Consider the following 14,808-nt stretch of genomic DNA (forward strand, 5'->3'; position numbering starts at 1 on the left):
AAGTTTTTATTAATTAAGGGTATTAAAAGGAAAAAAAAGAGATGGAATGAACAGTTAAATTTCCAGGTGAAATTTTCTCTCTCTCTCTCTCTCTCTCTGCAGATTCAGATACCTCCTCAGACAGAAGAAACCCACTGGCTCCACTTTTCTCCAGTGGAAAGACATTTCTATCACCGTCAGCATGAGGTGTGCTGCCAGGATGCCGTAGTCAAACTCAGGAAGATTTCTGACTGGGCTCTGAAGCTCAGCAGCCTGGACCGAAGGACTGTCACCTCCATCCTGTACCCACTGCTGAGGCTCCGGCAGGCCTGCTGCCACCCACAGGCCGTTCGCGGAGAGTTCCTGCCACTCCAAAAAAGGTTTCATTATCAGTTTCGTCGCATTACAACTGAGAATCTATGTATATAAAAGCCTAAGCGATCGTTCGACCAATAGCTATGACGCACACTGACCACTAGGGGGCAGACACTCGGTGCACAGGCATGGAAAAATGGAACAGACTGATGAATCTCAGAGGGAAGGGGGGAATGGAAGGGCAGGGAGAGATTAACCAAAGATCTTATATGCATACTAGAGGCCTGGTACATGTATTCATGCACCAGTGGGGTCCCTCTGCCTGGCCTGCAGGGATCAGGCCAAAACCGGCTCTCCGACATCCCACTAGGGGTCCTGGGTTGCGAGAGGTCACTGGCCAAGGGATCCCACCAGTGCACGAATCCATGCACTGGGCCTCTAGCCTATATATATAAAAGCCTAAGCAACCTAACGATCAAACAACCAGTCTACCAGTCGCTATGACATACACTGACCACTGGGGGACAGGCACTCAACACTGGAGCTGCCCCCCGGTAGTCAGTGCACTCCGACAGTGGGAGCGCTGCTCAGCTGATCTACGGGCACCAGACACAGGGCTCATGGCTGGCAAGCGCCACTGCAGCGGCACGAGCTTCTCCCGATCGGGACTGGCTGGGTGTGAGCCCACAGCAGGCACAGTGGGACTGGGATGAACAGGAGCAGCAGGTGGCCTTAGACTTCCAGTTTCAGCTGACCCCCGCAGGCCATGCTGAGGGACCCCACCAGTACATGAATCCATGCACTGGGCCTCTGGTATAGTAATAATACACAATATTTAAGCAATTAGCTTCCTAGCCCACAGTTTCATGTCCTTATCGCTGAGCTGTCAATTATTTTAGCAGGGTGGTCATTTTCTTTGGTATGAAACTTCATTTGTGGAAGAGAATCACATCTTCAAATTATTTTTATGATTTTTAACATCTCTTTTCAAATTAGGACTCTTGTGGAGAGTTTTGTTGTTTTGTTTTTTCTTCACTCCAGATATAAAAGGTATTTGTTTTTATATTTTTTTAGTTTATAGAGTTGGGTACTATCTCTAGTTTCAGGCATCTTCTGCAGGTCTTTTAATGTATCCCCACGGATAAGTGAGGACAACTGTAACTAAGTTAAAAGTGATAGTGATAAAAATGGAGGTGAAGAGAAAGATGCTGAAGATTTTACAAAGACTGTAAGCATCTGATGATCTTATGCTGCCGGGGTCCAACCCCAGTGGGTCCAGGGGTTCCCAAAGGCGTAGACGGAGTCGGCGAAGAAGGAATGACACAGAGGCAGCGTTCAGTTGATCAGCAGCCTAGCCAGGATCTCCAGCCAGGATCTCCAGCCAAGTTCTGGTCTGGATCTCCAGAGAGGTTCTGTGTCCATGTTCTCTTGCTAGGATCTCCAGGTTCTCCAGCCAGGTTCTGTAGCCATGTTCCCTCGCTAGGTTCTCCAGCCAGGTTCTGTCCAGGTTCTCCAGCCAGGTTCAGTCACCAGGTTCTAGTCAGGTTCTCTTGCCAATTTCTGTAGTCAGGTTCAGTCCAGGATCTTTTGCCATGTTCTCTCGCTAGGTTCTGTCTCTAGGTTCTGAGGCCAGTTTCTGTCCGGGATCTTTTGCCATGTTCTCTCCAGCGAAGTTCTTCTGTCTCTAGAGAACGTTCTGTGTAGGTTCTGTGCCTCCTGGTTCTGTCTTCTAAGTTCTGTGTTCTAAGTTCTGTGTTCTTACATCTGTATTTATACCAGTTGATTCCAATCCTATCAATCTCTATTACAAAGGTTAGGGCGTTTCTTATCTCCATTCCAGGGAGTAAAGATTATGTAGCTTAAGCATGATTGTTTGTAGTTAAAGTGATTAATTACCCACCTGGCACTTAGTTAAGAGGTTTTATTCCCTCCCTAACTTCAGGGGAAAATCCCTACCTGGGGAAACAACCTTTCTCAGAGAGGTGACCTTGGTTAAAACACATAGTGCCAAGAAGGTGAGCAAACATTTTAAGAACAGTATGCCATATATGCCAGGTCCTTTGAAACAGCAAGGATGGACCGGCTCCCGGCATTATGCAATATAATACTCTCACTTAGGATTTTCTTTCAAGTTCTAAGCAGTCTGCCTCTTCTTGTAGCACCATGACAATGGAAGAGCTTTTGACATCACTGCAGAAGAAATGTGGAACTGAATGTGAAGAAGCACATCGGCAACTAGTTTGTGCTCTCAATGGCTTAGCAGGCATCCACATCATTAAAGGTAGAAGGTGATTGCTTTGTTATCTCTCACTCTTCTTCATGATAACTTTTCTCTCTGTCTGAACTCAAGTGTTATCTTTTTGCAACTTGAATGAATCATTGAGTGTTCTTTTCAATAACTACTTCAATCCATTACTGCATTTGTAATGCAATAAGAAATTATATAGTTTTGTAGCCTTTATAATAAACTGTAGTGATGCTTAGGGGCTTTCTAGTAGTAATGAGGAAAGTACTGATATAAATGTAGCCTTTTAAAAGTTACTTTTAAAACCTTCTCTAATAACTTTAGTTTAGAAAATTTTATTTCATTCTCCCCAAAACTAAATGAAATATAGTCCTTAAAGGCATTTAAGTATTTCATAATGGTGAAATAATATATAGTTTTAAGTACTTGGAAAATTTAGGAAAATTTTTATTTCCACATTCCTTACAAAATCTGTGAAGTTAACTAACTCATTATTATAGTTTTAGAGCTGGAAAGATATTTAGAGTTAGAAAGGCATTTCATGGTAAATTTCAGTTCCTTCAACCTTCCCATCCCACAAAGATTTCCAATCCATTAGTCTACTTGGGTATATAGTCATGGAGGGAATTTATCATTATTCTCTTTTACCTTATAAGACTTTAAAAAAATCAGTTGCCCAGAAAAACTTGTGCTTTTGTGGAATACAAGGCAATGTTCTCAGCCTCTTTAAATGGAGTGGCCTGTCATTAGTTATTAATTCTTCAGCATAACAGAACCAGAACAGAAAGTGTCTCTTATAATCCTGGATACTTGGGTAGAGTTAGAAAAACTCACAGGTGCTAAGTAGAAATAGCTCTAAGCAAGAACTGAAAAAGATGAGGCTTCTTATTTGCTATAGTTGTAGTCCTGTGAACTTGAGTATATTACTCAAGGTTTCTGAATCTGTTTCCTTTCCAACAAAGTATAGCTAATACCATGTAACTTGAAGTATTGTTCTTAAGGTGCAGTGTGAAAGCACATTGAAAACTTTATACAAACATATAGGTAAGGAATAATGTTATTGATTATGGTAATATGAAGTGAGTGACCTCAAATTTTTACCACTTTTCAACCTGCTCACAGTGCAAATTTTATTAATAACTAGTAATAGGAGAAAAGGACATATTATTACATACACTTGATAAACTAAGAATAACATATGTGCCTTTGTGAGCAAATCTTCCCTTTAGACATTCCCCAGGAAATATGCAGTTTAGCTAGCAAGTTTGGATTTTCTCTAATCACCCTCATCATCATTGCCATCTCAGTTGCTCAGTCAGTGTGCCTGTGATTATGTAGCACTTCAGGCTTCAGTCTAAAATCTAAAATGGTCTGTGCTTTATAATCCAAAGTGAACAACTAAGTCAGGAAACTTTTTAATAGAAATTATTTTCTAATTAAACTTTTGACTACTTTGACTTAGAAATAATTGGGGAAAAGTTGGAAAATTATATATTATATTTAATGCCAGTTTTTTTCAGTCCCAAATTAATGGAGTGGAATAATTATGACTATCACAGATGAAAAATATGTGTGCTTGGTCTTTAAAATACATGATAATAAATATACTATTTAAATATTTTGGTCATCCTGGCCAGTATGGCTCAGTTAGTTGGACCATCATCCCATACACCAAAAGATAGTGGGTTTTATTCCCTGTCAGGGTGCATGCCCAACTTGCAAGTTCTATCTCTGGTCAGGGTGTATGCAGGAGACAACTGATCGATGTTTCTCTCTCACATCAATGTTTATCTCTATCTCTATCTCTCTCTCCCCCCTTCTTCTAAAGTCAGTAGAAATAAGTAAAAAATAAGTTAAATAAAGTAAAATATTTGGCTCATTAAATTCAGCGTCATATCTGAAGAATGGTCATATTTCTACAGTCATTTTATATTATACATAACACTTTCATATATATATTTCATTTTTTCCTCATAATTAGCAATGATTGAGATATTTTCATCCCTATTTTGTATGAGAAAACTGGAATTCAGAAGACTTAGTTTTTTTCTCAAGATTATATCTAATAAGTAGCAGAGAATTTGCCCTGTATCTTTGAATTTCAAACCAAATATTTAATGTTTGTATTATATTACTTCTATTTCTATATCAAATAGATGTTTATAAACCTCAGTATTATGCTATCTATAGTAGGTTGAACCTCACCATCAACATTTCTAAAATGGAGTAGTTTATTACTTTTAGGTTGTCACAATATTAAAAATAACATTCAGATTTCACCCCTAGATTCTAAAACTGCATTTCTGATTTTATTCTACATTGTTATTACAGAACCTGAGACAGTTAATGAATTTCTTGACTTGTCCAATTTTTTAGTCTCCTTTTCAGATTTATTGTCTTCCTTTCCTTACTGTGAGGTTATATATGATATGAACATTGGGAAAAAGGTGTTTTCATCTGATAATTTCCAAAAACAAACACTCTGGCAAGATCAGCATATAGTTGGTTCCTGTGTAGCAAATACCATGTTGTGGCATTAGATGAGTACATCACTTCTCTCTTCAGATAGTTTCCACTGCATTCGCACTGAAGTTCTTGGTCTTCTGTGGATGGAAATTATTGCTGATTGTTAAGAGAAAGTCCTATCAGAAAGTCCATTACTAAAGGATATGTCCAGTCTTATCTTAATTGTAATTATAAACTTATTGGGATGGATTTACTGCTTTTAGCTTCCATTGCTTAACTTCACAGTACTATGTCAAACAATACACATCTTTTAAAGTAATATTATATACTTAATTTAAAGTCTTCCAATATAGAGATCAGACAATGGAGATATAAAGTTTATTTCAAACTCCACAGGGATTATGATATGCAATGCATATTCTAAGTCCTCACTGATTATGGTATTAAAAAAATGGTATTCTAATTTTGTACCATGTGTTTTCTGCACATATTTTTTGGAGAAAATTAGGTTGCCAGTATTAAATGTAGTACACTTCATTTACTTGGTAATGTTACAGCCATCAAGTGACAAGGAGTGGGTATTTCCAAATTTGACTTAAAATTGTTTAACTTATTGCATATTTTTGTGTCTTCCCGGGAAAGCGTCTTTTTTTAATAAGCATAAAAAATAGATATTATAGCCCTGGCTGGTTATGCTCAGTGGTTAGAGTGGACCAAAGGGTCTCGGGTTCGATTCCCAGTCATGAGTAAGTACGTAGGTTGCAGGTTCAATCCCTGACCCTGGACGGGGTCTCGTGTGGGAAGCAAGTAATCACTATGTCTCTCTCACATCAATGTTTTTTTTTCTCTCTCTCTCTCCTATTCCTCCTCCCTCCCTTCCACTCTCTAAAAAATCAATGGGGAAAAAAATATCCTCTAGTGAGGACTTAAAAAAACAAAAAAATAGATATAGTGAATAGTTCAAATTCAACTGCTTACATTATAAGTTAGTCATTACACCTTCTTTAAAAGCTATAGTAATTATAAAGGGAGAATTGACAAGTGAATTATTCTCTATAAATGATAGTGTAAATGCTAATAGAATCTTTATGTCTTTTGCAAAGCTTCACAAGAGTCTTCAAAACTAAAAAAAAGGTCTTGTGTTACTGTAGTTGAGTATTGCTCCTACATTACAACATGATTTTATTACTGTGAAAATAATCTTTGTTACCATAGTGAATAAAAATTGGCTGACTGTAAAGTAGTATGAAAATATGTCTTTAGAAAGCTTTTTATTAGGTAACTGGTAGAACTCCATATAAAGCAATGGTATAAAAGCAAGTGTTTTGCACAACAGTGTGACTACTTAATGCCACTGAACTGCACACTTAAAAATGGTTGAAATGGTAAATTTTATGTTATGTATATTCTATAATAAAAATATATATTCATAGTTATATATATTTAGCATTAACAAAAAAGAAAAAGAACCAACAACAAAATTTACAAATTTGAGAGAGAGTGGGAGAGAGCAAACTCAGGCTCTGAACAAAATCCTAAATTTATGATATTAATAAAACTAAATTGAAATTTTAAACAGCAAGTGTATGTGATGATCACGAAGTAAAAGCTTTTTTTTCCCCTCAATAAACTAAAACTAGAACATCTTTATGCCATTTTTTGTATTTCATGATTTTTGCCACTTTTAGATTTTTATTTTAATTGTATTTATAAATTACCAGTTTAAAGTTTTTCCCTAGGCAGCAAGTAAGATAGGTTTCATTATTCATGTCATTAAAAATGTTTCATCTCTCCTTTCATTGAGGTATCATCACACTTTTTCTGAAAGAAGCAGAAAATGAATATTTTAGGCTTTGTAAGCCATAGATCTGTTGCAATTGCTCAGCTGTAGTGTTACAGCGCAAAAGCAGCCATGAACAAATGAGTATGACTGAGATTTAATAAAACTTTATTCATGGGCCCTGAAATTTAATTTCACATAATTTTTTGAAAATATGTTTTTCATTGATTTTTAGAGAGAAGGGAGCGGGGAAGGATAGAGAGATGAAAACATCGATGAGATATCTGCTGCCTCCTGCATGTCTCCTACTGGGTATCGAGGCCACAACCTGGGCCAGTGCCCTGACCTAGAATCTATCTGTGCCTGGAAACCACTGAGCATACCAGCTGGGCAATTTCACATAATTTTTACATCTCACCAAGTATTATTCTTTTGAATTGTTTTCAACTATTTGAAAATATAAAACCATTCTTAGCTCATGGTTCCAATAAAAATACAAAGGTCAGTTATGAACCATGGACCATAGTTTGCCAACCTGTACTTTTAATACTTTTAAAATTATTTTATTTGAATGAGCTGCTAATTGTGAACAATATAAAACAGTATAGATCTCAGACTGATGGTGATTTGTGTAGACAGAAATGGAAAGAAGATCTCCTAAGTTTTTGAAATGTGGTTTTTAATTGGAACTTATTTTGGCCATCAAGAAGAACGATACCTATCAAGAAAAGTATATTATTTTTTTGAGAAATATGTGTTGATTGGTCATAGCATTTTGAATATTTGTTTTTAAATACCTATAATCACCCCAAAGTTGTCCTAATTTCAAACATCATAATGACTACTAAATGGTACTCTCTAACTTCAATGAGAGGAAAATCATTTGTCTAAATTAGCAGTTAATCCAGTTTGTTTTTCAGTATAGTTTTAAACCATTGTAAGTACATTTGACTGGTTTTCTATTTTGTGAAATTAACACAAAAAAAAGACTATTACTTATGAAGCCATGTTGCAAAGACCCATCATCAGCTTTTTTACTGGGGCAATCATGCTAACACCCAAATTCCTTTTTTTAAAAAATAGTGAGTTTTAATGACTAAGTTATATTTTTACAGACATTTTTAAATATAGATATCATAGTGGGAGCTAAATATGACTTTCTTATGCTTTAAATACGTTTTAATGCTTCAGGTGAGTATGCATTGGCAGCAGAACTGTACAGAGAGGTGTTGCGTTCATCTGAGGAACACAAAGGAAAACTCAAAACTGATTCACTTCAAGTAAGTAAAACTAAATAGTGTCAAATCAATATTATCTGTTTTTTTACAAAATAATTTTTCTGAATATTTAAGAAGATGAAGGGTAACAAGTGGACTTTGTCATAATCTTTGGAGATTAAGCTTGGGATTCAGTTATTTCAGTAAGCACCCAAGATGATTTGCATATACTGTTCTCCCTCAGTGTCCTGAGGGAATTGGTTCCAGGATACACACACACACACACACACACACACACACACACACACACACACACACACCAGTTATACCAAAACTGGCAGATGCTCTAGTCCCTTTTATGAATTGGCATAGTTTTGCATATCACCTGTATTTACATGTAGGCTATAGTGTGGTGTGCCTCCACATCACTTCATTTGTGTGCATTCAGCATAGTACTCGGTGCAGTGTGTGGCAAATTCAAGTTTTGCATTTTAGAATTTTCTGGGATTGTTTTTTCTGAATATTTTTTATCCATGTTTGGTTTCATGTGCAAATTTGAAACCTGAAGAAATGGAGGGCTGACTGTACATGCAAGTTTGAGAATCACTGTGGTTCCGTATATTCAGGATGATATTGGCACAAGACTGACTAGCTAAATCTAACCTACATTAGAAAAACAACTTGAATTATTTGTACCTCAAAGAACGAGGTCAATTTTATCACTTTTGCATATGAACATCAACATATTTCTTTACGTGGTTTTCACCAAAAAGTAAAGAAATGGAACTAAGTAATAATAAAATCTATCCAATGATCTTCTAATTTAATTTTTGGAGGTCTTTTAGGGAGATTTGGATATTTGAATTATAACATTTAAGTATAAAATGTCTTCCCATTCTTGGTTCTGTCCAGTGGATTTATATAGACAAGGCTCTCTAGCAGAATGGTGAATAAGGACCACATTTATTAACCTTGGTATGTTTAGGCTTGAGTCCCTGCTGAGATTCTTTATCATTCACAATTGAGACTCTGGGACCCACATTTTCACATGTGCTTGAGCCAGTGGTAGGAGGTGTGTTTGGGGGGAAGAGAAGAGGAGGGAAAATTAAATATAAGTCTGCTTATATTCTGCATGGATAAGGAGTGCCTAAGGCAGGCCCTGGACCTTAAGCAAATGTGTTTGCCTCTTGGAAGAAGGAGGAAAGAAAAGGTATCATGCTCCTGAATAAAGGAAACAAAAGCAAAAGAGTGGACAGAACAGATAAGTCCAGATGCCTAAGTTCAAGAGTAAGCAACCAGCCTGGTTCTTCCTTTTGGGCATAACAACCCCACCTACTGGTGAAACATGGCCCACTGGATATTCTGCTCTGTCCAGTTAGATTAGCACTCCGTTTTCTTGGGATAAAAGGTGTAAGAGGTGGAGAGAGGCAAGTATTTCTCCCAACCCATTCCAACACCTCATGCGGAACGCACCGGAAATCCTCTTCCACAAGCACACACAGTGCAGAGGAGCCAAGTTTCTACCGCTTCGTTTCTCTAGAGTTTACACATTTGTTGTTATTAAATCTGATAGTGTTTCTGACTGTATTACCTACAAACCCATGTTGAAAAGACCTAAAACAGTTGAGGTAACTCTTCAAAGGTCAATTCTACAAAGATCTGTACCATGGCTCAGAATTATGAGAATCTGCAGCCAAACAGAATAACACTTGTAGTCTCAAATCACTGACACCAAATCAAATCTTACCAAAAAAACATACTCTTCTGATCCTTTAACCTTTACCTGTCTTTCCAAATTAAGAAATAGAAATTACTTTCACTTTATTTCTTCTCATAGCCCTTGACTCCAGGGGTCTCTAGCCAGTTGCAGACTCAATGTCACAGTGAGAAGTCTGACTTATATTAAACTAGAGGCCCGGTGCACAAAAAATTGTGCACTCAGGGGGGAGGGGGGCCCCTCAGCCCGGCCTGTGCCCTCTCGCAGTCTGGGACCCCTCGGGAGATAACGACCTGCTGGCTTAGGCCTGCTCCCAGGTGGCAGAGGGCACGCCCAATCCCTAGGTGCAGCCCCTGGTCGGGCTCAGAGCAGGGCCGATTGGGGAGTTGGGGCGCCGCCCCCTGTCATGCACAGAGCAGGGCGGATTGGGAGGTTGCGATGCCACCCTCAGTCACGCACAGGGTAGGGCCAATTGGGGGGTTGGGGCACCGCCCCCTGTCACACTCAAGGCAAGGTCAATGGGGAGGTTGCAGCGCCACCCCCTGTCACGCACAGAGCAGGGCCCATCAGGGGGGTTGGGGATCCGAACCCTGTCACGCACAGAGCAGGGTCAATCAGGGGGTTGGGGAGCTCTCCCCTGTCATGCACAGAGCAGGGCCAATCAGGGGGTTGAGGAGCTCCCCCCTGTCACTCACAGAGTAGGGCCGATAGGGGAGTTGGGACACTGCCCCCTGTCACACTCAGGGCAGGGCGGATCAGGGGGGTGGGGCGCCACCCTCTATCACCCACAGAGCAGGGCCGATCAGGGGGTTGGGGCGCCGCCACTGTCACACTCAGGGCAGGGCCAATGGGGAGGTTATGGCTCTACCCCGTCACACACAGAGCAGGGCCCGTGGGGGTGGGGGTGGTTGGGGCACCGCACCTTGTCACACACAGAGCAGAGCCGATCAGGGGGTTGGGGCGCCGCATCCTGTCACACACAGAGCAGGGCCGATTACGGGGTTGGGGCGCCGCACCCTGTCACGCACAGAGCCGCAGGGCGATCAGGGGGTTGGGGAGCTCCCCGCTATCAGGCACAGAGCAGGGCTGATCAGGGGGTTGGGGCGCCTTCCCCTGTCACGAACAGAGCAGGGCCGATAGGGAGGTTGTGGCCCCGCCCCCTGTCACACACAGAGCCGCAGGGCGATCAGGGGGTTTGGGCGCTGCCCCCCGTCACGCTGATCCCGGTGCCGGGAGGCCTCGCAGCTCCGCTGATCCCGGTACTGGGAGTCATATTACCCTTTTACTATATAGGATAGAGGCCTGGTGCATGGGTGGGGCTGGCTGGTTTGCCCTGAAAGGTGTCCTGGATCAGGGTGGGGGTCCCCACTGGGGTGCCTGGCCAGCCTGGGTGAGGGGATGATGGCTGTTTGCAGCTGGCCACACACCCTTCAGGGTACGGGTCCCCACTGGGTGAGGGGCTGAGGGCTGTTTTCAGGCTGACTGAAGCTCCCAACTGCTCCTTTTTTTCTTTTTTTTTCTTTTTTTTATTCTGGGCCAGCTTTAGCTCTGGCTCCAGCTCTGAGGCCTCCACAGCTGAAAGAAGGTATCTGGTTTGTTTGCGTTCTATATTCGAAACTCTGTATCAACTCCAGCTCTGAGATCCCGGCTCGCTGAAAGCAGGTTTCTGGGGTTTTGTTTAGCTTCTATATTCGTTACAGTGTTTCTTAAACTGCAAGCTCAGAGGCCGGCAAAGCAGGCGGGGAACGTTGGAGTCCTCTGTCACTGAAGCAAGCAAGCCTCATGTTAGTTTCAAGCTGCCTGGCTGCTGGCCGCCATCTTGGCTGGCAGTTAATTTGCATATCTCGCTGATTAGCCAATGGGAAGGGTAGCGGTTGTACACCAATTACCATGTTTCTCTTTTATTAGTTAGGATACAGAGATATAAGATAGAGTTTTCCTATACCATCTTCACCTCCAGCTCTCTTATTCAGCCCTTAAGTTCAACAGGTCCAGGTCATATCCCTGTTTTCTTATCTATTTCATTATCCCTATTTGTGTCATAATGTAATTGCTAGGCTCATCCAGACTCATTTCCCAGAAGAAGAATCAAGTCTAGGTAGTCTTATCTTTTTACTTTATTGAACTTATTTGGCATACTCATTGTTCCCATATGGGCAAATGCATATATAATAGGAAAAAAAAAACACCTATATTATATATTCTGCTAAATACATAGACATATTTTATAAGACTAGATTTTTAATTGAGGAAAATTTATGACATTGTGAGTTAAGACCTTTACCATAAAACTAACTTCGGTTTTCTCTGACAAAGTTGGTACTCAAATCAGTGACACATTTATGTGGTGTTAGTGCTCTGCATGCCATATGAACAGTAGGTTCTCCCCATAGAGTTTTCTGTGTTGGCTGTCATAATTACTGCCTTTTGTGTGTTTGTAGAGACTTCATGCAACTCATAATTTGATGGAATTGTTGGCAGACAAGCACCCAGGGATACCTCCTACCTTGCGAGATGGCAGACTTGAGGAAGAGGTAATTATTATTTCATTCTTTCTGTTAAAGAATATTTTTTTCAGACTTCATGCTCCACCTAATTCATATTTCTTAGAGCATACAACATTAAATAAAGGTAATCGTGTTTTCCTGATGTTTTTGCATTTCTAACTTTGCTGTGATGATTTTGGATGGCAGAGAAAGACAATACTCCATAGTATTTTAGTTCTCTGGTGATCTGCTTGCAGCTATACGGCAACCACTTGTCGTAGACATAGTTGTTGATAGTCAAAGCACAAAATGTAAATAAACAACAAATTTAAAAAGACCTTGTTGATCTCATGACACATCTGCAAAAAACATAGTAAAAATAGTAAGTTGTATACTTTCGCTACCCTTCTGTTTATTATTTATGACAGTAAATTCACATTTTCAGTGGTATTTCTTATAGAAGTTCCCTCTGCAATGAGTATTGACTCTCTGGAAAGAGTGATATTATAAATTAATTCACTATAAATTGTTAATAAGTTTATTATGCTAATTTGCTCATGAATTTTTGCCTTCTTAAAGATCAAAGAAAGATGGTAAAGCTTAAATCTAAAGAGTAGTAGATGTGTTTGAAATGGATTGAACCTGTCAGCAGAGCCTGTATTTGAATCAATGAGATACAAAATGAAATTGTATAAGTATGTACAGCCCTTTCTTAATGTTAGATGGCAGTCTACATGTTAGAAATTTCTAGTGAAATTTCATTCCCATTGCAGGCATCTAATCTTCGCATATAACCAGTAACTCTGTTTAACTGCCTTTAGTCACAGGCAACTCTGGGAGATAGTCCAGTCTATTAGCTTTAATGACCAACTATTTATAGCCAATGAATTTTAATAGAAATTAATTGGAAGTTTGTGAGAGGAAATGGAAAAATGCACCATGAGGAGGAAGGTTCATTTCCATGTATTATCTCTTTTGCCTAACTCGCATAGAATGTGAAGGCAGAGTATTTCAAAGCTGGACACGATCTGAGAAATCATCAACTTCAACCTCCTCCTTTTGTAAATGAAATAATGGGAGCCCGGAGCAGTAATGCCTTGTCCAGAGAGGTGTATCTGTGCAGTTAGACCTCATGAAATTGACTTTTTTTTTTTTTAAGTCAAAAGGGGTCTTGTTTTTATCTGATTTAAAGAATAAATTTTTTCAGTATTTCTATTGCTTGCAAATTATGTGATCCTCCTTAAGTTGAAAGGGAAAGAGTTTTTAGACCCTTGTTGCATTTATCTGCTAGGACTGCCATAATAAAATACCACAGACCGGGAAGGTTAAACAACAGAAATTCATTTCTCACAGTTCTGGAGTCTGGCAGCCTAAGATCCGTCAGCAGCGTTGGTTTCTCCGGAGGACTCCCCTTGGCTGGTACATGGATGCCCTCTCACTGTGTCCTTACCTGGCCTTTTCTTTGTTTGCATCCCTGTTGGCTCTTTTCTTTTAAAGAGAACAGTCATTTTGGGTCTTACTTAACCACATTTACACATTTAATCATCTCCTTTAAAGGCTCCATCTCCAAATGTGGTCACATTGGGGCTTTGGGCTTCACCGTATGTACTTTGGGGGAGCACAAGTCAGTCTATAACACCCGTGTTAGTGTATATTCTCAAGTATTATTTTTCAACTGAAGGAAATTCCAAGAAATTGAAATCAGTTAGGCAAGAGATTCTGAAAGAGATCCTTGTTTCGTCTCATAATTTTAAATATTACTCTTTTTCTCCTTTTTTTTTTTTAATTAAAAAGTTGATAAAATTTTGGGAGCAAGCCCTTGGGATTTCTTGGATTTTGTGACTTAACAGGTAAAGGTGTTCACTTGAATATATATCTCAGTAATTTCTGTCATGGTTTTTATGTTCTCTACAGTATACTTGTAGAGTTTTATGCTTAAATTCAGTTAAGTACCTTTAAATATATAAGATAACTACATTGTTCTTGAAACACCATATTCAGTTATTTTCTAGACCCGGAGTGAAAGTTTATACTGTTTGATGTTTTAACACAGGCCAGACAACTGAGGGAGCATTATATGAGCAAGTGTAACACTGAGGTTGCTGAAGCACAGCAGGCTTTGCTGCCTGTGCAGCAGACCATACGTGAGCTCCAAAGAAAGGTATGTCTCCAGAATGACTTTCTTATGTGTGTCTCTACATAGCATTTTGGCTTTTGTTTTGGTATAGGGAGAAACTTAACTTATATAGTCATGTTAGAATTCTAAGTCCCTAATATGGTGCCTGTCGCACAATAAAAGTTTATTTGCTGTTAGCAGTGTTTATTAGTTGAATAAACAGATGCATAAATGGATCACCTATTTTGAAATTATTCTTTTTCATTTCTTTTAAGCTATTATGGGTATATTTAACTTATATTTAAACATTTTATTTCTTTTACTTTGGGTATATTTAACAAGTTATTTTTTAAAGAAGAAAAAGACTTTCAAAATCTTCTTTTAATCTTAGATGTGTATGTTGCCAAAATTTTTTCTTTTAAGATGTCAGAATGTTAGAACCACAGGTATTTTTCTTATTAATACAAGCCATTTGTCATTTCTAAAA

The 14,808-nt window shown here is 39.3% G+C and overlaps 1 protein-coding gene across 1 annotated transcript in view; it reads left to right on the plus strand.

The window, feature by feature from the left end:
- SHPRH (SNF2 histone linker PHD RING helicase) overlaps window positions 1-14,808 on the plus strand; it is a 71,135-nt gene that overhangs the window by 25,657 nt on the left and 30,670 nt on the right. Inside the window, exons 14-18 of the mRNA XM_081093946.1 lie at window positions 103-359; window positions 2,454-2,575; window positions 7,977-8,065; window positions 12,161-12,253; window positions 14,259-14,366. Coding sequence (XP_080950072.1) covers window positions 103-359; window positions 2,454-2,575; window positions 7,977-8,065; window positions 12,161-12,253; window positions 14,259-14,366 — 669 coding nt within the window. The remainder of the gene's footprint in view (window positions 1-102; window positions 360-2,453; window positions 2,576-7,976; window positions 8,066-12,160; window positions 12,254-14,258; window positions 14,367-14,808) is intronic.

This window comes from Myotis nattereri (genome assembly GCF_964212035.1).
Source record: "Myotis nattereri genome assembly, chromosome: 6".
NCBI classification, from domain to species: domain Eukaryota; kingdom Metazoa; phylum Chordata; class Mammalia; order Chiroptera; family Vespertilionidae; genus Myotis; species Myotis nattereri.